General features: G+C 39.3%; 1 protein-coding gene across 1 annotated transcript in view; it reads right to left on the bottom strand.

Annotated features, from left to right (window-relative positions):
* TMEM198 (transmembrane protein 198) overlaps positions 1-26249 on the bottom strand; it is a 101011-nt gene that overhangs the window by 30316 nt on the left and 44446 nt on the right. The window contains exon 3 of the mRNA XM_053689812.1: positions 536-732. Coding sequence (XP_053545787.1) covers positions 536-732 — 197 coding nt within the window. The remainder of the gene's footprint in view (positions 1-535; positions 733-26249) is intronic.

Below are 26249 nucleotides of genomic sequence, written 5' to 3'. Positions count from 1 at the left end.
GAGAAATAAGCATCTTTATAAACCTTAATGAATTAAAGTGCCCCTTTATTTAAGAGTATTTTTTTAATTCAGTAAAGTTTACAATCACTTTAAAGAGAAGTGATATTTTATAAATAGAAATTGCTTTCAGTTGTCAAAATATCTCACAACCTCTGGCACTGTAATGGTTAATAGGTTTCTATTTTGAGCCACTGTTATTTTGAATACTTCTTGTGTGTAATGAATCTTTGTAATTCCATTACAGCACTCCAACTATTCTCATAAATAAATTATGTAACATTAGCTACCAAATTCATTACATTGTAGCACCTTCCTGTACATAACCCATTATAACAATTCTTCTTTAGCACATCTCATCCATTATTCATCACACCACTGTTACTACAACAGTATCTATTATTGTACAATTCCATCAGATTTTTTTTAATGTTACAAATAATTTGTATGGTTCACGGTAATAACTCACAAATTGCATTGCCAGTAAATCTCCACTTCTTCCATTCTTAAAACAAATTACAGAGAAGATGTAACTTACTGGAGAAATAACGTCCCCATCAAAACGTCGGATGGGAGTAGGTTTTCTGCGAAACGCTGGCTCAGGGGGTTGAGGGGCTTTGTGCTGCGCGTGAGGATGATGATGGTGAGGCTTTTTCTTTCTTTTCTTCTCCTTACGTTCTTCCCTCTGTTTTATCTTCATAAGTTGGACACGACGCTGCTGTCGGCTGATAATAACTGACAGGAAATAAATGCACAAGTTAGTGTCCGTTTCTCTGCTAGTAAACAGTTAAGTCACATACAGACCCATGGAAACTGTTGTTTGTTTTTTAATTGTATTTAGTTTGCATTAAATGCAGTGAGTTGAAGTACAAATCATTTTGCAGATATAGAAACTTCTACTAGGTCACTGGTAAGAAACTTCAGAACACAAGTAAGAAATGAGTGTTGAAATCTTCCCTTCTCTTTGACTAGTAAATGATACTGATGTTTCTTCATCCTGGATTATTGCATGGCTAAACCTCAACATATTGATGATGTATTCTCTCTAGCCTGGATCTTTGTTTACCTTAAAGGAACAATAATGTTAAGTAGCACACACAACTTTAAACAACTTTCCAGTTCACTTCCATTATCTAAATAGGCACAATCTTTTTATATGCACACTTTCTGAGACACCTAGCTCCTACTGAGCATGTGCAAGATTCACTGAATATAAATATATGCATTTTGTTATTGGCAGATGACTGTCACATGATGCAATAGGAAGGTAAAGGGAACTAATTTTGAAATTTGTCAGAAACAAATCTACTACTAAAGTGTAATTCAAACTAATTCCTTTTTAATGTCTTTTTATTATGCATTTATATGCTATTCTACTGAGTTTAGTGGTCCTTTAAAGGGTTTAAAAAACACCTATTTAAATTGACTGAGCTTGCAGAAAGATTAGACATCCCTATTTTATCTAGTTCTATATAAACAAAAGCAGATACTTAAAGGGACAGTGTACACCTTAGTCATTTTAAAGTCTTACCTTAGATTAAGCTGCAAAAAGCCCCCCTGCACCCTTTCTATATCATGCAGCAGGAACAGTAAAAACAGTTATTTTAAAACGAATAGTGTTTCTGGCCAGTTTGGAATGGCTACCAAGCTCAGCCCACTGATGACATCATGATCTAGTCTGCATATGGCATCCAATCACAAAAGGCTCGCTAGTTACATTCAACAGACAGTCAATGCTATTTAGCAGAGTGCCTAGATGCAGTCCAGATCATGATGTCATCAGTGGGCTGAGCTTGGCAGCCATTTCAAACTGGACAGAAACAATATTAATTATATTTTTTACTGTTCCTGCTGCATGATATAGAAAGGGGGCAGGAGGTTATTTGCAGCTTAATCTAAGGTAAGCCTTTAAGATGACTTATATGTAGACTGTCCATTTAAAGAGATAAATTGAAAATGAACTATTTATTATATGTCACCCCCCAACACACACCCACACTTGGATGCTGCTGATTCTTGTTTACATAGCTTGTCTGAGAAAATAATAATATTCCTATTTTCAGTATAGGTGGTGCTTTTGAACGGCATTTTAAGTAATCGGTAACGAGATGGGGGTTTTATTTTGTCTGTATCAATCTCTTGTTTAAACAGAAAAAAAATATTTTTAAAAGGTAGTATCATCTTACCCACCTCACACATTAGTGTTTCAATCATTTTTTACTTTGATCTTTTACGGTTTATATATATCTAAGAACTTAGGGTTAATGCAATTAGTTTTTAGTTTCATCTTGTATTTTAGTTAATCTGATTATTCTTTGGCAAGCATTGTTACACTCCTATAATTGAGAATACATGGAAATCAATGAGTTAAATCACAAACACCAAAACCAATTATTTGTGCAGTGCAAAAATCACTTAAATTTACAGATTCTGGAAAGAATCCCTGACCCACTAATTAAAAGAGTTTGTAGATATTGTACTTTTTGGAGTATTGGATGATACAACAGAATGGCTTTCAGGTGAAAATGACAGTCCTGTGAGCTCACTGATTGCGTCATATGTCATGTGATCAATAATGCAATTGATTATTTCATTTAACATGCTCTTTGAAATGTCAGCAGTACTCAGTTTCCAATTTATTTTGTACATTTGTGAGATAAAGACATATCTGTTTCTTGGCATGCTGGTAGGAAATTATTCATTGGCTTTAATAATTTTTTGCCATGGAATTAATTTATACCTGTACTGAACAAACCATGGTACTGTCTCACAGTCATATTTCTGTTGCTTAGCTTAATCTATACTATAATAGCGTTTGTAACGTGTCCGTCGGTGTCGCCAGTTGCGCACGCATCCTCAAAGGAAGGTTGGCAACCACCCGCACAAAATAACTAAAAAACACGCAACCACCCGCAAGAAATAATAAAAAAAAAAGAACCGCCCGCACAAAGTATTAAGAAAAAAAAATTAACGCCCGCACGAAGTATTAAAAAAAAGAACTAACCACCCACCCACACAAAGTATTAAGAAAAAAATATATATATAACCGCCAGTACTTACAATTTTTTTTTATTATTATTATTATTATTATTATTAAAACATGTACAAAGTTTAATACAAAACAAGTGATTTAGAGTTACATACATGTACATTTGTAAGCTTTACGATAAGAAAGAAGTACAATAAAACGTATTAAACAAAACAGAACATTGTGTGTCTTGTCTTATACAATCATTTATATCAGATATCACAGTCAAATTTCATTAAAGTATTGGATTCTCACTATTGTTGTCATGTTACTAGTTACATGGGAGTATTCTTTACAGAAGGTACTTAAGTAGACTAGGTCATTATTCTGCATACTCTGTATCGTGGGAGGGAGGGCCCAGAGCAGTAAGGAAGTCCTAAGGTATAGCTAGATGGTGGGGGCAAATGGAGAGGGTGCTTTAAATTTGGTTGATCGGTACTCCTCCCAAGAGGCAGACATCAGTGCATTTATTTTATTTACAATTCCAACAAAGAGTCTGGACAGTATACTGTTATAGCACTCTTCCCTCAGTTGTGGAGGATCAATGCATGTATAAGTATAGGAAATTTAAAAAATCAAACTTTATTTTATCCTTTAAAATGGGTTTCAGTCGAATTTAAAAACAGTTGCAGCAAGTAATATCTTGATGTGGATGATACCATATGTGAATTATAGTCAAATATGTCTCTGCACAGTCTTATTACCCCGAGATCCAATATTCAGTGTGTCACTACACTGATATGGTACTCAATAAATCTTAGCAATTAGGAGTTACACCTCCTATAGGATACACAGTATTGTTGGGGTATTGGCAAAAAAAAAAAAAAATATATATATATATATAATATATATAGTGCATGTATTATTCACTACACCCTGTTCCAAATTATTATGCCAATGATATATTTCTCATTTACCTAAATAATTGATGTAAACAACAGTCAGCATAATTCTCATGTTATCAACTATTAAGAGTACGATTCAAATTTTATTGAACAAACCTAATGATAACAGTATTTTTTTTTTCAAAATAAAAATCTTATAATGCACTGTTCCAAATTATTACACACAGTAAGTTTCAAAACACTTTATAGGTTGTAAAGAACTGAAAATTGTCATTTGTTGTGTTTGCAGCATATTTACTGAAATCAAAAAAAGCTATTTCAATCAAACTTTTTAAACATTTTAACTTTTTAAACATTTTAACAGATCATGTTACATTTTAACATAGGACCCCATATTTGATAGCAGCTTCACAAGTCTTGCATCCATTGAACTTGTGAGTTTTTGTACAGTTTCTGCTTGAATTTGTTTGCAAGAAGTCAGAATAGCCTCCCAGAGCTGCTGTTTGGATGTAAACTGCCTCACACCCTCATAGTTCTTTTGCAGGAGGATGCTCCAAAGGTTCTCAATAGGATTGAGGTCAGGGGAGGATGGAGGCCACACCATGACTTTCTCTCCTTTTATCCCCATAGCAACTATTGATGCAGAGGTATAATTTGCAGCATGAGATGGTGCATTGTCATGCATGAAGATGATTTTATTACGGAAAGCATAGTTCTTCCTTTTGTACCAGGGAAGGAAGTGGTCAGTCAGGAACTCCACATACTTTGCAGAGGTTATCTTTACCCCTTCGGGGACCCTAAAGGGGCCGACCAGCTGTCTTCCCATGATTCCGACCCAAAACATGACTCCACCACCGTCTTGCTGATGTTGCAGCCTTGTTGGAACAGGGTGGCCGTCCACCAACCATCCACTACTCCATCCATCTAGACCATCCAGAGTTGCACGGCACTCATCAGTGAACAGGACTGATTGACAATTAGTCTTCATGTATTTTTCTGCCCAATGCAGCCGTTTCTGCTTGTGAGCATTGGTTAGTGGTGGCCAAATGGAAGGTTTATGCACAGTTGCAAGACTCTGGAGGACTCTACACCTTAATGTCCGTGGGACTCCAGAGGCACCAGCAGCTTCAAATATCTGTTTGCTGCTATGTAATGGTAATTTAGCAGCTGCTCTCTTGATCTGATGCATGGATCTGGCAGAAATCTTCCTAAATGTGCCTTCATCTGCACAAACCCGTCTGTGCTCTGAATCAGCCACAAATCTCTTAATAGTGCGATGATCACATTTAAGTTTTCGTGAAATATCTGTTTTCATACCTCGTCCAAGGCATTGAACTATTTCACTCTTTTCGACAGCAGAGAGATCCTTTTTCTTCCCCATATTGTTTGAAATGATTGATGTGCTCTGCTTAACCCCTTAATGACCAGACCATTTTTCAATTTTCTTACCCTTAATGACAATGGCTATTTTTACATTTCTGCAGGTTTGCGTTTAGCTGTAATTTTCCTCTTACTCGTTTACTGTACCCACACATATTATATACAGTTTTTCTCGTCATTAAATGGACTTTCTAAAGATACCATTATTTTCATCATATCTTATAATTTACTAAAAAAAAATGATAAAATATGAGGAAAAAATTGAAAAAAACACACCTTTTCTAACTTTGACCCCCAAAATCTGTTACACATCTACAATCACCAAAAAACACCCATGCTAAATAGTTTATAATTTTTGTCCTGAGTTTAGAAATACCCAATGTTTACATGTTCTTTGCTTTTTTTGCAATTTATGGGGCAATAAATACAAGTAGCACTTTGCTATTTCCAAACCACTTTTTTTCAAAATTAGCGCTAGTTACTTTGGAACCCTGATATCTGTCAGGAATACCTGAATATCCCTTGACATGTATATATTTTGTTTTAGAAGACATCCCAAAGTATTGATCTAGGCCCATTTTGGTATATTTCATGCCACCATTTCACCGCCAAATGCGATAATAAAAAAAAAAAAAAAAAGTTCACTTTTTCACAAATTTTGTCACAAACTTTAGGTTTCCCACTGAAATTATTTGCAAACAGCTTCTGCAATTATGGCACAAATGGTTGTAAATGCTTCTCTGGGATCCCCTTTTTCAGAAATAACAGACTTATATGGCTTTGTGGTTGCTTTTTGGTAATTAGAAGGCCGCTAAATGCCGCTGCGCACCACACGTGTTTTATGCCCAGGAGTGAAGGGGTTAATTAGGGAGCTTGTAGGGAGCTTGTAGGGTTAATTTTAGCTTTAGTGTAGTGTAGTAGACAACCCCAAGTATTGATCTAGGCCCATTTTGGTATATTTTATGCCACCATTTCACCACCAAATGCAAGCAAATAAAAAAAAACTTTACATTTTTCACAATTTTAGGTTTCTCACTGAAATTATTTACAAACAGCTTGTGCTATTATGGCAGAAATTGTTGTAAAAGCTTCTCTGGGATCCCCTTTGTTCAGAAATAGCAGACTTATATGGCTTTGGCGTTGCTTTTTGGTAATTAGAAGGCCGCTAAATGCTGCTGCGCACCACACGTGAATTATGCCCAGCAGTGAAGGGGTTAAATTAGGTAGCTTGTAGGGAGCTTGCAGGGTTAATTTTAGAGATCAGCCTCCCACCTGACACATCCCACCCCCTGATCCCTCCCAAACAGCTCTCTTCCCTCCCCCACCCCACAATTGTTCCCGCCATCTTAAGTACTGGCAAAAAGTCTGCCAGTACTAAATAAAAGAGTTTTTTTTTTTTTTTTAAATAAAAATAATAAAATATTTTAGTTGTGATGGACCCCTGCCTTAGCACCAACCTCCCTGATCCCCCCTCCAGCTCTCTAACCCTCTCTCCTACCTAATTACCGCCATCTTTGGTACTGGCAGCTGTCTGCAAGTACCCAGTTTGGCCCCACAAACCAAAGTATTTTAATTTTATTTATAACTTTTATTTTTATTTTTAATGAATTCTGTAGTGTAGCAGCCCCCCCACAATACCCCCACTCCCTCCCCCTCCCAGATCCTTTTAAATGTAAAAAAAAAAATTAACTTTTTTTTCCCCTTCCTTCCTTCATTGGTGTCAGTGTGTCTAATGCGCGCACGTGCACGTGCGCACGTGCACGCGCCCCCGTGCACGCACCCCGTGCACGTTCACGCGCCCCCCGTGCACGCGCGTGCACGTGCACGTGTGCACGCATCGTGCACGCGCGCACACGCTCCCTCCTCCCACCCGGACAACGGCACCATCGGCACCATCGCTACCGGTGCAGAGAGGGCCACAGAGTGGCTCTCTCTGCATCGGAGGCTTGTAAAGGGGTATTGCAGGATGCCTCCATATCGAGGCATCACTGCAATACCCTCAGAGCTGCTGGAAGAGATTGTGATCACTTCCAGCACTCTGTTAGACAACTGACGTACCAGGTACGTCTATTGTCATTAACAGTTAGTTTTTGCATGACGTACCTGGTACGTCACTTGTCATTAAGGGGTTAATAATGTAGAACACCCTCCTTTAGTAGTTTTTCCTTTAATTGGGCTCACCTGGCAATCTAATTATCACAGGTGTCTGAGATTTGTTTTCAGTGATCAAAAGAGCTCTGAGACACAATGCCATCCATGAGTTAAGCTGAAAAAAAAAAAATAATCTTTGTGACACTGAAATAGAATTTGCATAATAATTTGGAACAGGGTGTATTATTGATCACAAGAGGGCAGAATAGAATAATGTAGAGCTAATGGCACGGATAAGATTCACAGTATAAATAGAATAACAACACTGCATGTTATTGGGTATACCTAGATGATAAGTAAAGTGAAGGTAAAGTTACCCTCATCACTATCTAGAATATCATTCAATGTTTAAAAATAATATGACTTTAATTCATCATTTTTTATATAAATAGTTCTAAATAAATATATTACCTTTATATTCCGATTTATATACATCCCCAAATTCAACCCGTAATTTCTTTTTTTTTTTTCCTTTACATCACATGTATTTAATAGCCAATTGATTTTTAGGCCGTTAGGCGGCCGTCACCCGACGTCATCCGCCCCTTTACTCGTCGCCGCATGCGCACTGTAATTTTTCCCCATCTTCTCAACCAAGCGCGCTCCAGTTTCGCGCATGCGTCCCACACAGACTACCTCATCGTCTTGTTACAGTCTGTACAATCAGAGCCAGGAGCTGCATTTATTGATATTGTTGAAACGTTTCTTAAAAACATCGATCTATTAACTCTGTTTGCCCAATGGTACTATAGATTTTATAGTACAATTGGGCAAACCGAGTTAATAGATCGATGCTTTTAAGAAACGTTTCAACGATAGCAATAAATGCAGCTCCTGTCTCTGATCGTATAGTACTGAATGAATATACCTATTCATTCAATACTATACTACAAGGCAAATTAGCGCAAGCGCATTGTAAAATAATGAGAGTAACGCATGCGCAATTTTTATCCTGGGTCGTGCACGCGCATTTGTGAGGCGAGTAGAGACGTCACAAAATGCAGAAGGAAGTAAAGGCTTGGGAGGAGTCGGCAGACAAATGGTAGGGATTTTGAAATTAGTTTTTAACACAAATATTTGAATATTCATAAAAAAAAAACTTAGCGACTATTATAAGTATATAGTGATAAATGGTAACATTGATTAAACAAACGATAACTTTACCTTCACTTAAGTATTACCAAACTTGGGTGTTCTATAAGCTTAGTCATCATCACAACTAGGAGGTTTAGTGGCCTATTTATCAAGCTCCGTATGGAGCTTGAAGGCCTGTGTTTCTGGCGAGCCTTCAGGCTCACCAGAAACACCAGTTATGAAGCAGCGGTCTAAGGACCACTGCTCCATAACCTGTCCGCCTGCTCTGAGTAGGCGGACAGACATCGCAGGAAATCAACCCGATCGAATACGATCGGGTTGATTGACACCCCCCTGCTCTGCAGGGGGCGGCATTGCACCAGCAGTTCACAAGAGCTGCTGTTGCAATGCTGAATGCGGAGAGCGTATTGCTCTCCGCATTCAGCGATGTCTGTCAGACATGATCCGCTGATCGTATCATGTCCAACAGAGGGTTGACAAATCGGTCCCTTAGACTCAATATTAAGCAGATCGATTGGTCAGGTAATAAGTTATAGCTTATGGTTAACCCACCTGTGATACACGTTTGGCGATAGATTTTATTTGGAGTGACACATGTATAAAGAAATAACACTGTTGCTGATTCCTATGTAAATTGGTTACAAGTTACAAGTTACAGTTATACCTTCAGTAATTCTGTCTAACGGATGGCTGTCATTAGAGTAAGGTTGTATTCATTTAACCGGATTTAGCTGTGCAAAGTCTTAATATAGAAATATATAACTACCTTTAAACTCTTAGGCTCATTGCCACCACAGTGCTAAAGTAAAAAACTGCACACTATAAATGTGATAGTTGGGGGACTTCCAGGCAGCGGCCATCTTAATGGTCGCATTGAGCTTCAGCTCCTGGCTCATCCACCACTTCTTACTCAATTTCAGCTGAAATATTGACGACAAGCTATTTCATAAGGTGGAGAAACTTGACTGAAGGCACTCTGACCCAAGAATTAGGGTTTTGGTTTGTGGTGCAGTACCCTAGCCCTCAGTACCGGACCTTTTCTTCTGGGGCCTTCCCCTATATTTGAAGCCTCATTTGTCCTCACCATTGCCGCACCTATTGTGTGGCCAATGCCCTATGTGACAAACTAAGGAGAAGCAAAAACTACAGCACAGCTAACGTGTACAATACCGCGGATCAGATGGTAATCCAGGAGGATCTCCTCGTTTGCGTCCTCAGTTCCCTGCTGCAGCAACAACTTGAACGCATCACTGAGGCCATTCACCAGGCATATAAAAAACCTAATCCCGATAATATTTTCTGGTTTACAGACCAAGAGGCCCATTTATCAAGCTCCGAATGGAGCTTGTGGGCCCGTGTTTCTGGCGAGTCTTCAGACTCGCCAGAAACAGCAGTTATGAAGCTCTCCGCATTGCACTCCGCATTCAGCGAGGTCTTGCAGACTGTCGGATCAGGTCCGCAAGACCTTTGATAATTCGGCCTCATAGAGAACACTGCAGAAGAGCAGGAGAATTATCAAGAAGACGCTTACCCATTTGCCGATATGGTGACGGCTCCACGTGGATACCCTGGGGGGTCATCAGACCTGGTGGTAGTGGAGCCCGAGCCTAATTTACAGGAGCTGGAGAATAGACAAGGTTTAATGGTGACAAAGTTGTATGGGCGATCGCCGATCACGGTCCACTATGTTCCGCCTCCTTCCCTGGATACACTGCAAGAAATTTTACCAGATGGTCCAACCGGAGTTATTACTCAGTTATATGCTATACCCACCCTCAGCTGGGAAGGGAGACATCGTAGTTTGGTACAGTGATACACTTGTTTCCTGTCGGCCTGTTGATTGTCTAAAGGAGATTGCCAATAACATATACCCGACATTGGCTAAAGTTCACGGCCCTGCTCCAGCTAACACATGCAGTGTGCAACTAGACCGCTCACTGAAGCTCATTGATTGGAATCGGCATTATCTCAATTTAGGGCGCAATACCCAGGACAGTGCTCCTTAGATGCGAGACACAGAGTGGGGTAAAAAATGTACGTAGTAAACCAGGACTTTTATTTGGGTTACACGAGTGAAAATGCTGAGATTGGGAAAACTGTAGCATTTAGATATTACTTTTCAATGGCACCTTCTCACGTACTGTAATAGACTAACAAACTAATGAGTCCATGAAGATTTTGTTAATCTGAAGTTCTATTAATAGTTTAAGTCTGTTATATTCACTTGGCCACCGGACTTGGTTGCACCCAAACAGAATAGTTGGAGTAGACTAATCGGCATATCCACTTGTCTGTTCGTGATGGAAAATATCTTCTTACTTTTAGACTAAAAGTTTTCTCTTATGCTGTAAGGTTGTATCCTATAATTGCTGGGATAATATATTATGTCTTTTTTTTTATTCATGTTTGAATATTAGCAGTTTATTTTGGAATATCTGTTGTAGGTGCTAATTATGTTCCAGTTTTTATATAGTGAAAATGTCTTGCAAGACTTTATATTGGTAGCATTATTAAGTTACACTGCAAGTAGATTTTTACTTTACTGAAACTCATATGGCAGATGTTGTGTGTTCTACTCCCAAACAAGGTCAGAACTCTTCTTTTGTTTTTTTGTTAAACTATTACAGCCAATTTTCTGCACACTACGTTTAGTGATTTCCCCTCCTCACACTAGGATTTGTTGCTGTGCTGCTAGCGGCCGAAGCAGCGGCAGCTTCAAAAGATTTATTTGCGAGGGCTTCTCTCCTTATCTTTAACACAGAAAACATCTGTTCTTAATCACTTCTGTGCCTTTTTAACCCCTCTCTTATATTTTCCATGTTGATCTTTGAACTGTTAGTTCAGCGGCAGCCTGCAGATAATTATGTGCCAGAGAATTAACCCTTATCTGTAGTGCACCTATCCCCCTTTAAACATATATGCTGCAATCTTTACTAACTTGTCAATAGTTTATATAACTCCTGAATGTCCGGAGAAGACACTACATTAAAACTTTACCATTACTTTCACATGCCACGGACTGGTTAGATAAGGGATATAAAAATGAGACAGCACTTTGCCGCAGTGGTATTGGTTAATTAGGATAGTTGAGCCCAGGTAGAGGTATCTTGGTATAAGTTAATATTATACCTGAATAATACATTTTTATATTCACTTTATATAGCAATGTTGTGAAACTGCAGACAATGTTATACCATATGTTTTAGCTGTAAAATTCAAACTCTTCGTGGATACGTATGTCACCCAGGTTCCAGTTATAAGTTTGCTCATAAGTTATTGAGATATTTCTGTGATACTTAGTTCACTAAATTTAATAGTTTTCCCCCAACTGAGTTCTGCCCATCAACCTGACCATTAGAGCACTCTTTCCTAACCAATTCAGTGTATATAGGTGAATCAAGTGGAATTTGCAATTGTTTTATAGTAGCTACATAGCGAGTAGTGGATTTACATATGCTCTGGTCTAACTAACTCAAATGACCAGGATCACTTATATAATTTTATTGTAGACTTATGGTACATATAGCTCCATGAATAGCCTCACTGCAAGCTTGTGCCTCATCACTATGGTGAATTTCATAGGATTTAGAGTAGCCTCTAGGGTTAATTATATCTTTATATTCCTATATAAGCTCCATATTATATGCCTCCTTGCTCCATAGTTTATTATATGTGTTACACTATAGACTTATCTATACCACAGCTTTAGTATAAGAAGTTATTTGTATACCAGATGTTTATATGTAGGTAAGAGTGCCTCCTGCTCTATGTTCTGTCTTGCTATTTCCTATATAGAGAGCCCAAAAGTGACCCCATCATACTACTTAACTATGCTGTACACATGACTTATTTCAGCCTATAAGTGGCTCTATTTCACGATAATCTACCTCCTCTACCTTCCATGAAAATTCATAGGTCCAAGAGTGGCCTCTATATTAACAGGAGGATGCTAAATACTAAAATAAAGGTTTCAGTAGATTTTCTTTACATTTTTATTTTCTCTACAAGCATTTTTCTATGTACAAAAGTGATGTTCAGATGATTATGTTTTCCTCCATCTCTAAGTACCCAAATGCTCAGGTTCAAGAGTGGCCTTAGATTTCTATGAGGATAACTTCATCAAATTTAGAGGTTTCTGCTTTTTCATTATATAACAATATGTGGTGTTTAAAGAAACCTTGTAAATTTGTTATTTTTGTATTACATATTGTTTGCCAGACTGTACTTATTATCTTCAAGAAATAATTGTTTGTAAAAAAAATGTTTTAACCTCAATAAAAAATAAATAAATAAATGTAATAGTTATTTATCGGTTACCAGTCGAGGTAATTCCTTCGCTAAATATACATAGCGGGTGGCTGCTATTTATATAAAAATTGTATTGTATTGGTCCGGACTTAGCTTTGCAGAGTCCTAGTATAATATAATAATAGCTGCCTTACAATTATTAGGCTTGATGCCTCCACAACATTAAAGCTCGAGAATGCACACTCTAGGAATAGAGAGTAAATCTATGAGAATCATAACATCCGATTTTAGCCACATATTATAAATATTGGTAGCGAGGACTGAGCATTGCAGAGTCCTATTCTAAACACATACGCCCCAGTTCGACCACATATCAATGAACGGTATTGTTTAAAGTAAGGACTACTGCTGACTTTGCTAAAATACAGGATTCCCTTCCTGTTTCGCCAACAAAGGCTTTCTTAAAATTTGTTATACGATGTGCAAACTTATCCTCTAGGTATACCCAATAACATGCAGTGTTGATATTCTATTTATACTGTGAATCTTATCCATGCCATTAGCTCTACATTATTCTATTTTGCCCTCTTGTGATCAATAATAGTGAATAATACATGCACTATATATATATATATATATATATATATATATATATATATATATATATATATATTTATTATTATTTTTTTGCCAATACCCCAACAATACTGCGAATTCTAGAAGAGGTGTACCTTCTAGTTACTAAGATTTATTTAGTACCATATCCGTGTAGTGACACGCTGAATATTGGATCTCGGGGTAATAAGCTGTGCGGAGACATATTTGACTATAATTCACATAGGTATCATCCACATCAAGATATTACTTAATTCAGTATGGGCTATCTTGCTGCATAAAAATAAAGTTTGATTTTTTTTAAATTTCCTATACTCATTCATGCATTGATCCTCCACAACTGATGGAAGAGTGTTATAACAGTATCCTGTCTAACCTCTTTGTTAGAATTGTAAATAAAGTTAATGTTTTGATACTAAGTACTTTCTACACCCCAAGCATACATGATAAACGCATCATATGAATGGTGTTCCCTTTATATTATTAGAGTAGTGCCACTGCCGTTACATTTTCTCTTATTATCAGTGCATATATATCCATGCAGTGGTGTTTTATATAAAAATACTCTTCCTTTCGAATCGAATGGTGACATTCTTGTAGCCATTGGGCAATAGTTGGGGCAGCAGCACTTTTTCATTGCCTAGCAATGAGGATCTTAAAACTATTGCTTGTGATAGTGACAAGTTTACGTTGCGTGATAGAGAATTTTTGGGGGGTTTTATTAAATAACCAAAAACAAGGATCTAGTGGAAGTGGGATCCCTATCAGTTTGGAGGTTTCCATTGAATTTGCAGTCCATATTGGTACTATTCTAGGGCATTGCCACCATATATGAGCCATATGGGCTACTGGACCATTACATCTCCAGCATCTTACAAAGGGGAGCTTATAGATTTTACCGCATCGAGCTGGAGTCATTTACCATCTGTGAAGAATCTTAAAGGGACATGAAACCCAATTTTTTTCTTTCATGATTCAGATAGAGAATACAATTTTAAACAACTTTCTAATTTACTTTTATTATCTAATTTGTTTCATTCTCTTGGTATCATTTGTTGAAGGAGCAGCAATGCACTTATGGTTTCTAACTGAACACATGGGTGAGCCAATGACAATCAGTATATATATGCAGCCACCAATCAACAGCTAGACCCTAGGTTCTCTGCTACTCCTGAGCTTGCCTAGCTAAACCTTTCAGCAAAGTATAACAAGAGGAGGAAGCAAATTAAATAATACATAAGTACATTGGAAAGTAATTTAAAATTGTATTCTCTATCTGAATCATGAAAGAAAAATGTTGGGTTTCATGTTTGGAAAGCTCTGCTTTAAGGTTTAATTCCAAGTATTTACCAGAGATTGAAGATTTCTTTACAGATTGGTAAATCCGAGAAGAGTCAACGTATGAAATGTTTATATTTAATTAAACATTCCATCTATCTATATAGTACGGTACAGAACCAGGTTCAGGCTGCTTCAGTAACGAGTAGATAAGGGAAAGAGTATGTCTCAAAGGTGTGGTTTTGCAGCATAGGGATACATATGGAGTTAATGATCTGAGCATATTATGTTTTTGTGGGTGTAAGGATAAATATGTATAGCATTGATGGTAAAAGAACAAGTTATTAAACATCAGGAAGCCGTCCTCCACTAATGCAGGTTTAGTCTGTAGAGAATTATCATTTCCTAGATGACATATCATCAGTGTTCTATCTAATGTTTTTATCATCCTCGGTGGGATGTGAAGGCCCGGGAGAAAATCTTTTTTATTTACTAGTTATGTAAATGGGGAATATTTTAAGGAGATATTGGGGTATTCAACCAGAACCTTCCCCCAAATCGAAAAGGTCTTCAGTATGATGTGCGTAGAATGAATTGGTAAAGTGTGCAGGTCCCTGGGTGTCCAACATTGAACTCCCAGGTGTATATTGTGTTATTTCATGTTCTAGTTTTACCCATATTTTAGTATCATAATTTGTAAACCAGTCAACTACTCTTTGTAAGTGTGTAGCCTTCCTGTATGCGTCTAAGTCCGGGACTCCGAGACCATCATTGTTCAAGGTCTGGCACATAATATTTCTATTGATTCTAGCATGATGTTTATTCCACAAAAATTTGAATATTTTATTTTGTAGGTAAGGTAAGTAAGAATGTAGTAGGGGAATCAGGAGCGTTTGAAATAGGTAAAGGATTTTCGGCAGGATAGTCATTTTAAAAGTGTTTATTCTTCCTAGCCATGTCATCTGTTTGCGCCTTCAGGAGGGCAGGGTGGCAATAATAGAAGTCTGTAGGGCAGTATACTTAGCTATAAACATCTCACCTATAGTGGGAGCTAGAAAAACACCTAGATATTTTAATAAACAGTTTTGCCAGCGGAATGGACAGAGGTTCTGGACTAGTTACACTTCTTCGTTTGATAGTGTAATGTTTAGAATTTCTGATTTATGCTTATTTATAAGAAAATTAGAGGCTCAACCAAACTCTTCAAGGTGTCATAACAGAATGGGGATAGATTGCTTTGGGTTGGTTAAATAAAATAGGAAGTAGTCAGCGTAAAGGGAAAGTTTATGATGGAAGTTATTGATTTGAAGGCCTGATATATCTGGAACAAACAAATTTTCAGTGCTAGGGTCTCAATGGCACACGTGAACAATAGTTGGGACAGGGGGCACCCTTGTCTGGTTCCGTTAGAGATAGAAAAACATAATTTATGCTTACCTGATAAATTCCTTTCTCCTGTAGTGTAGTCAGTCCACGGGTCATCATTACTTATGGGATATTAACTCCTCCCCAACAGGAAGTGCAAGAGGATCACCCAAGCAGAGCTGCTATATAGCTCCTCCCCTCTACGTCACACCCAGTCATTCGACCGAGAACCAAACGAGAAAGGAGAAACCATAGGGTGCAGTGGTGACTGGAGTATAATTAAAAAATTTAGACCTGCCTCAAAAAACAGGGCGGGCCGTGGACTGACTACACTACAGGAGAAAGGAATTTATCAGGTAAGCATAAATTATGTTTTCTCCTGTTAAGTGTAGTCAGTCCACGGGTCATCATTACTTATGGGATACCAATACCAAAGCTAAGTACACGGATGACGGGAGGGACAGGCAGGATCTCTATACGGAAGGAACCACTGCCTGAAGAACCTTTCTCCCAAAAACAGCCTCCGAAGAAGCAAAAGTGTCAAATTTGTAAAATTTGGAAAAAGTATGAAGAGAAGACCAAGTTGCAGCCTTGCAAATCTGTTCAACAGAGGCCTCGTTCTTAAAGGCCCAAGTGGAAGCCACAGCTCTAGTAGAATGAGCTGTAATCCTTTCAGGAGGTTGCTGTCCAGCAGTCTCATAGGCTAAACGTATTATGCTACGAAGCCAAAAGGATAGAGAGGTAGCAGATGCTTTTTGACCTCTCCTCTGTCCAGAATAAACGACAAACAGGGAAGAAGTTTGTCAAAAATCTTTAGTTGCCTGTAAATAAAATTTCAGGGCACGGACTACATCTAGATTGTGCAGAAGTCGTTCCTTCTTTGAAGAAGGGTTAGGACACAATGATGGAACAACAATCTCTTGATTAATATTCTTGTTAGTGACTACCTTAGGTAAGAACCCAGGTTTAGTACGCAGAACTACCTTATCTGAATGAAAAATCAGATACGGAGAATCACAATGTAAGGCTGATAATTCAGAGACTCTACGAGCCGAGGAAATAGCCATTAAAAACAGAACTTTCCAAGATAACAGCTTGATATCAATGGAGTGAAGGGGTTCAAACGGAACACCCTGTAAAACGTTAAGAACTAAGTTTAAGCTCCACGGCGGAGCAACAGATTTAAACACAGGCTTCATCCTGGCCAAAGCCTGACAAAAAGCCTGAACGTCTGGAACTTCTGACAGACGCTTGTGTAAAAGGATGGACAGAGCTGAGATCTGTCCCTTTAACGAACTAGCAGATAAACCCTTTTCTAAACCTTCTTGTAGAAAAGACAATATCCTAGGAATCCTAACCTTACTCCATGAGTAACCCTTGGATTCGCACCAGTGTAAGTATTTACGCCATATCTTATGGTAAATTTTCCTGGTAACAGGTTTCCTAGCCTGTATTAAGGTATCAATTACTGGCTCTGAAAATCCACGCTTTGATAAAATTAAGCGTTCAATTTCCATGCAGTCAGCTTCAGAGAAATTAGGTTTTGATGTTTGAAAGGACCCTGAATTAGAAGGTCCTGTCTCAGAGGCAGAGACCAAGGTGGACAGGATGACATGTCCACTAGATCTGCATACCAGGTCCTGCGTGGCCACGCAGGCGCTATTAGAATCACTGATGCTTTCTCCTGTTTGATCCTTGCAATCAAACGAGGAAGCATCGGGAAAGGTGGAAACACATAAGCCATCCTGAAGGTCCAAGGTGCTGTCAAGGCATCTATCAGGACCGCTCCCGGGTCCCTGGACCTGGACCCGTAACGAGGAAGCTTGGCGTTCCGGCGAGACGCCATGAGATCCATATCTGGTTTGCCCCAACGTCGAAGTATTTGGGCAAATACCTCCGGATGAAGTTCCCACTCCCCTGGATGAAAAGTCTGGCGACTTAGGAAATCCGCCTCCCAGTTGTCCACTCCTGGGATGTGGATCGCTGACAGGTGGCAAGAGTGAGACTCTGCCCAGCGAATTATCTTTGATACTTCCATCATCGCTAGGGAACTTCTTGTCCCTCCCTGATGGTTGATGTAAGCCACAGTCGTGATGTTGTCCGACTGAAACCTGATAAACCTCATAGTTGCTAACTGAGGCCAAGCCAGTAGGGCATTGAGAACTGCTCTCAATTCCAGAATGTTTATTGGAAGGAGACTCTCCTCTTGAGTCCATGATCCCTGAGCCTTCAGGGAATTCCAGACAGCGCCCCAACCTAGAAGGCTGGCGTCTGTAGTTACAATTGTCCAGTCTGGCCTGCTGAAGGGCATCCCCCTGGACAGATGTGGCCGAGAAAGCCACCATAGAAGAGAATCTCTGGTCTCCTGATCCAGATTCAGCGTAGGGGACAAATCTGAGTAATCCCCATTCCACTGACTTAGCATGCACAATTGCAGCGGTCTGAGGTGCAGGCGTGCAAAAGGTACTATGTCCATTGCCGCTACCATTAAGCCGATTACCTCCATGCATTGAGCCACTGACGGGTGTTGAATGGAATGAAGGGCACGGCAAGCATTTAGAAGCTTTGTCAACCTGTCCTCTGTCAGGTAAATTTTCATTTCTACAGAATCTATGAGAGTCCCCAAGAAGGGAACTCTTGTGAGTGGTAAGAGAGAACTCTTCTTCTCGTTTACTTTCCACCCATGTGATCTCAGAAATGCCAGTACTAACTCTGTATGAGACTTGGCAGTTTGAAAGCTTGACGCTTGTATCAGAATGTCGTCTAGGTACGGAGCTACCGAAATTCCTCGCGGTCTTAGTACCGCCAGAAGAGAGCCCAGAACCTTTGTAAAGATTCTTGGAGCCGTAGCCAACCCGAAGGGAAGAGCTACAAACTGGTAATGTTTGTCTAGGAAGGCAAACCTTAGATACCGGTAATGTTCTCTGTGAATCGGTATGTGAAGGTAAGCATCCTTTAGATCCACTGTGGTCATGTACTGACCTCTTTGGATCATGGGTAAGATTGTCCGAATAGTTTCCATCTTGAATGATGGAACTCTTAGGAATTTGTTTAGAATCTTTAAATCCAATATTGGTCTGAAGGTTCCCTCTTTTTTGGGAACCACAAACAGGTTTGAGTAAAACCCTTGTCCGTGTTCCGACCGCGGAACTGGATGGATCACTCCCATTAGTAAAAGGTCTTGTACACAGCGTAGAAACGCCTATTTCTTTATCTGGTTTGTTGACAACCTTGAAAGGTGAAATCTCCCTTGTGGAGGAGAAGCTTTGAAGTCCAGAAGATATCCCTGAGATATGATCTCCAACGCCCAGGGATCCTGGACATCTCTTGCCCAAGCCTGGGCGAAGAGAGAGAGTCTGCCCCCCACTAGATCCGTTACCGGATCGGGGGCCCTCACTTCATGCTGTCTTAGGGGCAGCAGCAGGCTTTCTGGCCTGCTTGCCCTTGTTCCAGGCCTGGTTAGGTTTCCAGCCTTGTCTGTAGCGAGCAACAGCTCCTTCCTGTTTTGGAGCAGAGGAAGTTGAAGCTGCTCCTGCCTTGAAATTACGAAAGGCACGAAAATTAGACTGTCTAGCTCTGGGTTTGGCTCTGTCTTGAGGCAGGGCATGGCCTTTACCTCCCGTAATATCAGCGATAATTTCTTTCAAACCGGGCCCGAATAAAGTCTGCCCCTTGAAAGGTATGTTAAGTAGTTTTGATTTAGAAGTTACATCAGCTGACCAGGATTTTAGCCACAGCGCTCTGCGTGCCTGAATGGCGAATCCGGAATTCTTAGCCGTAAGTTTAGTTAAATGTACTACGGCATCAGAAATAAATGAATTAGCTAGCTTAAGGGTTCTAAGCTTAAGTGAAATCTCATCTAATGTCGCTGAGTCAAGGGTGTCTTCCAGAGACTCAAACCAAAATGCTGCCGCAGCCGTGACAGGCGCAATGCATGCAAGGGGTTGTAATATAAAACCTTGTTGAACAAACATTTTCTTAAGGTAACCCTCTAACTTTTTATCCATTGGATCTGAAAAAGCACAGCTATCCTCCACCGGGATAGTGGTACGCTTAGCTAAAGTAGAAACTGCTCCCTCCACCTTAGGGACCGTTTGCCATAAGTCCCGTGTGGTGGCGTCTATTGGAAACATTTTTCTGAATATAGGAGGGGGTGAGAAAGGCACACCGGGTCTGTCCCACTCCTTAGTAATAATTTCAGTAAGTCTCTTAGGTATAGGAAAAACGTCAGTACTCGTCGGTACCGCAAAATATTTATCCAACCTACACATTTTCTCTGGGATTGCAACTGTGTTACAATCATTCAGAGCCGCTAACACCTCCCCTAGCAATACACTGAGGTTTTCCAGCTTAAACTTAAAATTTGAAATGTCTGAATCCAATTTATTTGGATCAGATCCGTCACCCGCAGAATGAAGCTCTCCGTCCTCATGCTCTGCATATTGTGACGCAGTATCAGACATGGCCCTAGCATTATCAGTATACTCTGTTCTCATCCCAGAGTGATCTCGTTTACCTCTAAGTTCTGGCAATTTAGACAAAACTTCAGTCATAACATTAGCCATGTCTTGTAAAGTGATTTGTAATGGCCGCCCTGATGTACTCGGCGTTACAATATCACGCACCTCCTGAGCGGGAGATGCAGGTACTGACACGTGAGGCAAGTTAGTCGGCATAACTTCCCCCTCGTTGTCTGGTGAATGTTGCTTAACATATACAGATTGACTTTTATTTAAAGTAGCATCAATGCAATTAGTACATAAATTTCTATTGGGCTCCACCTTGGCTTTTGAACATATTGCACAAAGAGTTTCCTCTGTGTCAGACATGTTTAAACAAACTAGCAATTAGACTAGCAAGCTTGGAAATACTTTTCAACTAAATTTACAAGCAATATGTAAAAAACGTTACTGTGCCTTTAAGAAGCACACAAAAACCGTCACAGTTGAATAACAATGAACCGGATTAGTTATATAAACCAAATTTAGCAAAGGATTGCACACATTAGCAATGGATGATTAACCCTTAATATCAGAAAAAAACGTATAACAATTTGACAATATAAGCGTTTTTATCACAGTCAAGCACAGTCTCACAGGTCTGCTGTGAGTGATTACTTCCCTCAAAACTAGTTTTGAAGACCCCTGAGCTCCGTGGAGACGTCCTTGATCATGCAGGGAGAAAAAGACAGACTGTGACTGAATTTCTGATGCGTAGAAAAAGCGCCAAAAAAGGCCCCTCCCACTCACACTACAACAGTGAGGGAAGCTCAGTAAACTGTTTTAATTTAAAACGACAGCCATGTGGAAAATAAAGCCCAAAACAATTTTCACCAAGTACCTCAGATAATTAAACGATTTAACATGCCAGTAAACGTTTAAATCTAATATATGAAATGTCATTAAAAAGCCTGCTGCTAGTCGCTCCCACTGCAAGATAGGCTAAAAGTTATATGCATACAGTATTTTTCCAGTGAAGTGCCATTCCCCAGAAATACTTAAGTGTTAATATATACATGTCAGCCTGATACCAGTTGTTACTACTGCATTTAAGGCTGTACTTACATTATATCGGTATTAGCAGTATTTTCAAAGTCAATTCCATTCCTTAGAAAATAATATACTGCAACATACCTCTTTGCAGGTGAACCTGCCCGCTGTCCCCTGATCTGAAGTTACCTTACTCCTCAGAATGGCCGAGAACAGCAAACGGATCTTAGTTACGTCCGCTAAGATCATATACAAAAAACTCAGGTAGATTCTTCTTCAAATTCTGCCTGAGAAGGAAACAACACACTCCGGTGTCATTTAAAATAACAAACTTTTGATTGAAGATATAAAAAACTAAGTTTAATCACCACAGTCCTCTCACACATCCTATCTATTAGTTGGGTGCAAGAGAATGACTGGGTGTGACGTAGAGGGGAGGAGCTATATAGCAGCTCTGCTTGGGTGATCCTCTTGCACTTCCTGTTGGGGAGGAGTTAATATCCCATAAGTAATGATGACCCGTGGACTGACTACACTTAACAGGAGAAAGGGGGCAGAAAGACAACCGTTTATTCGTATATTAGCTGTGGGGGAGGAATACATGGCAAACACTCTGGATACAAACATAGGACCCAAGCCCATTTTGAGCAACACGGTTCTCAGAAACAATCAACAGACATGGTCAAAAGCTTTCTCAGTGTCTGTTGAGAGAATTACCAGAGTCACCTGATAAATGGTGGCGTAATTGTCTCTCGCTTCTCTTGTCAGTATGAATCCTTCTTGATCCGCATGGATCAGTTCTAGGAGAGGGACATTCAACCTATTTGCCATTAGTTTTGCATATATTTTTATGTCAGTATTCAACAGGGAAATAGGTCTATAATTTTCCACTCTAGAGGGGTCATTACTTTCTTTAGGGATGAGGGTGATATGTGCCGTTAGTGATTGGGTCAGGAACGGGTTCGAATCAGAAATGGAGTTAAAAAGGTTTAGTTGGTGTGGGGTCAGGATGGAAGCGTATTTCTTATAATAGCAATTATTAAAGCCATCAGGTACAGGTGCCTTTTCCAATGGTAAATCCTTAATAACTAATTGCAGTTCCTCACTGGTGAAAATGTTATTAAGTATGGTCTGTTGTTCGAGGGTAATTGTCGGGATAACGATGTTATGTAAAAAGGACTCAATGATGTCACTTTTAGTACTGTCAGTAGTTTGTTCTTGGGGACCCTGCAGATTTGATAGATTATCTAAGGATTCATAAAAAGTACGGAGAGCCTCGGTAATATATTTTGTAGAATAAACTATAGATTTGTCAGGCTTTGTAATGGACAGGATATAGGATCGGTTAATTTTGCGTTTAAGTTTACGGGCAAAGACTCTACTACATTTATTGTCCCCTTCATAGTGTGTCTGTTGTATTTTAAAAGCCCGTCCCTCTGGGCTTGATGTTTTGTCTTAAGGGATTCGTCAGTCGGGTGAATTATAAGTTGGGTTTCCAACTCAGTTATTGAGTCAAGGACAGTTTGGAGAGCATTTAGTTGCTGTTTAAGATAATGTGCCCTAATGCTAAGGAGTTCACCCCTAAGTGTCCCTTTATGTGCCTCCCATATAAATCTAAAGTCTGAGACTGGGCCCACATTTATTAAAAAATATTCCTGCAATGTCTGTTCAATTTTTTCCATGTATAACGGGTAGTCTAAGAGGTCATTATCCAGTTTCCAGGAGTAAGAAGACATTGGGGCCGGAGGCCATTCAATTAGACAATGAACTATTGAGTGATCTGTCCATCCCAGACTGATAGGCCAAGGAGAGACAGGTTACGTCTAGGAAAATGTAGTCAATACGGGAAAATTGTGAGTGAGAGAAGGAGAAAAATGTGTATTAGCAGTCATCTGGATGTTGAACTCTCCATGTGTCATGGATTGCTAAATCTTTTATTGATTGCTTAATTCTATTTATTACTCTATGTGGAGTGGAGGATTATCCCAGTCGAGTTATCTAGCAGCGGGTTTAGGGAGATATTGAAGTCACCGTCAACAAGAAGCAGGCCTTTCTTTACTTCTAATATAGAGTTCCCAAAGTGTTTAAAAAACGTATCTTGATAACAATTAGGGGCATAGGCGCATGCCAAAGTCACCATGGTATTATATAGTTTACCTACAAGAACTAGAAACCTACCCTCATGGTCCTTAACTAAATTAATTAAAGTAAAAGAAATACCTTGTTTGATCAATATACCTACACCATTAGTTTTGGTACGGATGGAGACATAGTATGCGGTCCTGAATTTGTATTGAAAGGTTTTGGGTTCTTTATTATGAAGTAAATGAGTTTCCTGGAGAAAAATTAAGTCCCCCTTATTGTTATTAAGGTCCTTGATAGCTTTGCTCAGTTTATTTGGGCTATTGAGTCCCTTAGCATTAATAGTAATTATGTTCAAGGAGGCGTTAGTCTGTGTAATTAAGGGGTAAGTCAATAGTCAATATGCAAAATGGGAGCAATTGTGGCAGATACACATTACAACAGTGAGAACAATGGCTAAAGCTATCAGTAACAAGAGAGCAGCTGATTTCAAAATTGTGACATTTGCAAGAAGACAATAACACACATTGCCATGAGAACGAACAAATAAAAAACAATAACAATCATATATCTGAATAAAGAAATAAGAATAACTTTCAAAAAATTAACTTTAGAGAGATTAAAAATCACTCTAGAATAAATGAGGGTCTGCATAGAACTGGGACCTGAACTTTAACATTATATCCTATATATAGAATAGCTACTGAGGCACACGAGTGCTAATTAGTAGTGACTACAACATAGGGAAAGATGAGCAATTGTACCTTATATGGTGAAAAAACATTGTCCCTAGGGGCTACACTGTTACATGAGAAAATTCCAGCAACTAATAATACTTCCGTGCCCTGGACACAGTGCATGATAACATCAACCAACCATTAAAATAAATGTTCTTAGACAATGTTATCAGGATAGGAGCCTAGAGAAGATATTAAATAGGATTACAGAATAAGTACTTATTGGTCTCACCCAATGAAGACAGCTGGAAAGTGACAGTGTTCTTGGAGACTAGTTCATGAGTTGTCTTTGTGTTTTTTAGATTGAACATTGTGCCACTGTGCTCTTTGATCTTTTTGGTGCAATACATCCTGTAGGGGTGTAGGGCATTTAGTGGAAGAGTCCAGTGGATGTGGTGGTCTCAGGTCAAGACCGAAGCCCTTTGAGATAGCTTCTAGATCCTGAAGGCCTTTATAAACATAGGTATGTCCCTTGTAGGTAATCACCAGACTAAAAGGGAAACCCCACCTATATTTTATATTCTTTTCTTGGAGAATTGTGGTGATAAATATGATGCTCCTTCTCTTTTGTATGGTGCAGGGGCATAGGTCTGGAAAGATCTGTAGGGTATGTTCCATGAAAGATATCTTCGAGGTCTGTCTCGCTTTAGTCCATATGTCCTCTCTGTCCGTAAACCTCAGGAATTTAAAGAGAACATCTCTGGGAGGTGCATTCGGAAAAGGAGGTGGACGTAGTGCCCTGTGAACCCTCTCCAATTCGATGAGTGGAATATATGTATCTCCTTTGAGATGCTGGAACAGTTTCTGGAGGTATTCCCGTAGGTCTGCAGATTTAACTGATTCTGGGATGCCCCTCACCCGGAGGTTGGGGAGTCTGCTGCAGTTCTCTAAATCCTCTAGTTTGTTTTGCAAGCACTCTATTTGGGATGCTTGGAATGTAGCGTGGGTATTAAAGGCTCCCATCATGTCATTAATAGTGGTTTGAGTATCTTCAACCTCTTCCACTCTAGATTCTAGATCATTAATATCTTTGCGCATGGAGGTTAATTCAGAGGTTATGAGGGATTTTAGAGATGCAACGTCCTCTTTTGTCAGTAGATTGGCAATATCCTTTTGTAGTTGAGTAAGATAGGCAGCAGAGTGATGTGATTCTGCGCTGACATATGAGGCTGCGGTCAGGTCTTCGGGTTCTTGAGAGTTTTGAATGGGATTTAAAGCAGCTTCAGATGCTTGAAAAAATGTGCTAACTGAGACAGGGGTAGACATCTGGTTCTTAGTTAACTTTTCGCTTTTGTTCTGACGTTTGGCAGCCATGTTGTAAGAGTGTTCAGTGACAATGAGAGTCAGTTATTTAGATCCCTGGGATGTTATACTTCTTAGACAGTAATGTTTTTTAAAAGGCAACCTGCAGCAAACTTTAATTGTACTGCAGTGGGTTAAGCTGTAGTTAAAACTGTTAGAGAAATGATACTGTGGCTCTATTGCGGTGATAAGGTATCAGGGTCACTAAATATAAAGCAGGAAATTAGAGAGTATATAAGCTGCCTCTTGTAGAGGGGTGAACCTATGCCATATAATGCAATAGTCTGTGCAGGGCTCCAGCGTTTAGGTCTATGTGTAGTGTCACAACGGTACATAGCTATCAGTGCTGAGAGGGTATAGAGCTGTGAGTGCCTGAGTATAACAAGCAATGTCTGGCTCGCTCCATGAGCTCCATGTGCGTCTCAAGATGGCAAAAAATTTGACATTTTGAAATCAGCCAATAGGATGAGACTACTGAAATCTTATTGGCTGATTTGAACAGCCAATAGGATTTCAGTAGCTCTAATCCTATTAGCTGATTTCAAAATTGCAGCCAATAGGTATGCAAGTTACCCCAAATTGAATGTGGTACCTTGCATTCAATTTTCAATGTACGCCGGAGATCAGATGAAGAGGA

Source organism: Bombina bombina, chromosome 1, assembly GCF_027579735.1.
Source record: "Bombina bombina isolate aBomBom1 chromosome 1, aBomBom1.pri, whole genome shotgun sequence".
Classification (NCBI taxonomy): domain Eukaryota; kingdom Metazoa; phylum Chordata; class Amphibia; order Anura; family Bombinatoridae; genus Bombina; species Bombina bombina.
The sequence above is the reverse complement of the archived record's forward strand: the minus strand, read 5'-3'. Positions and strand labels throughout refer to the sequence as shown.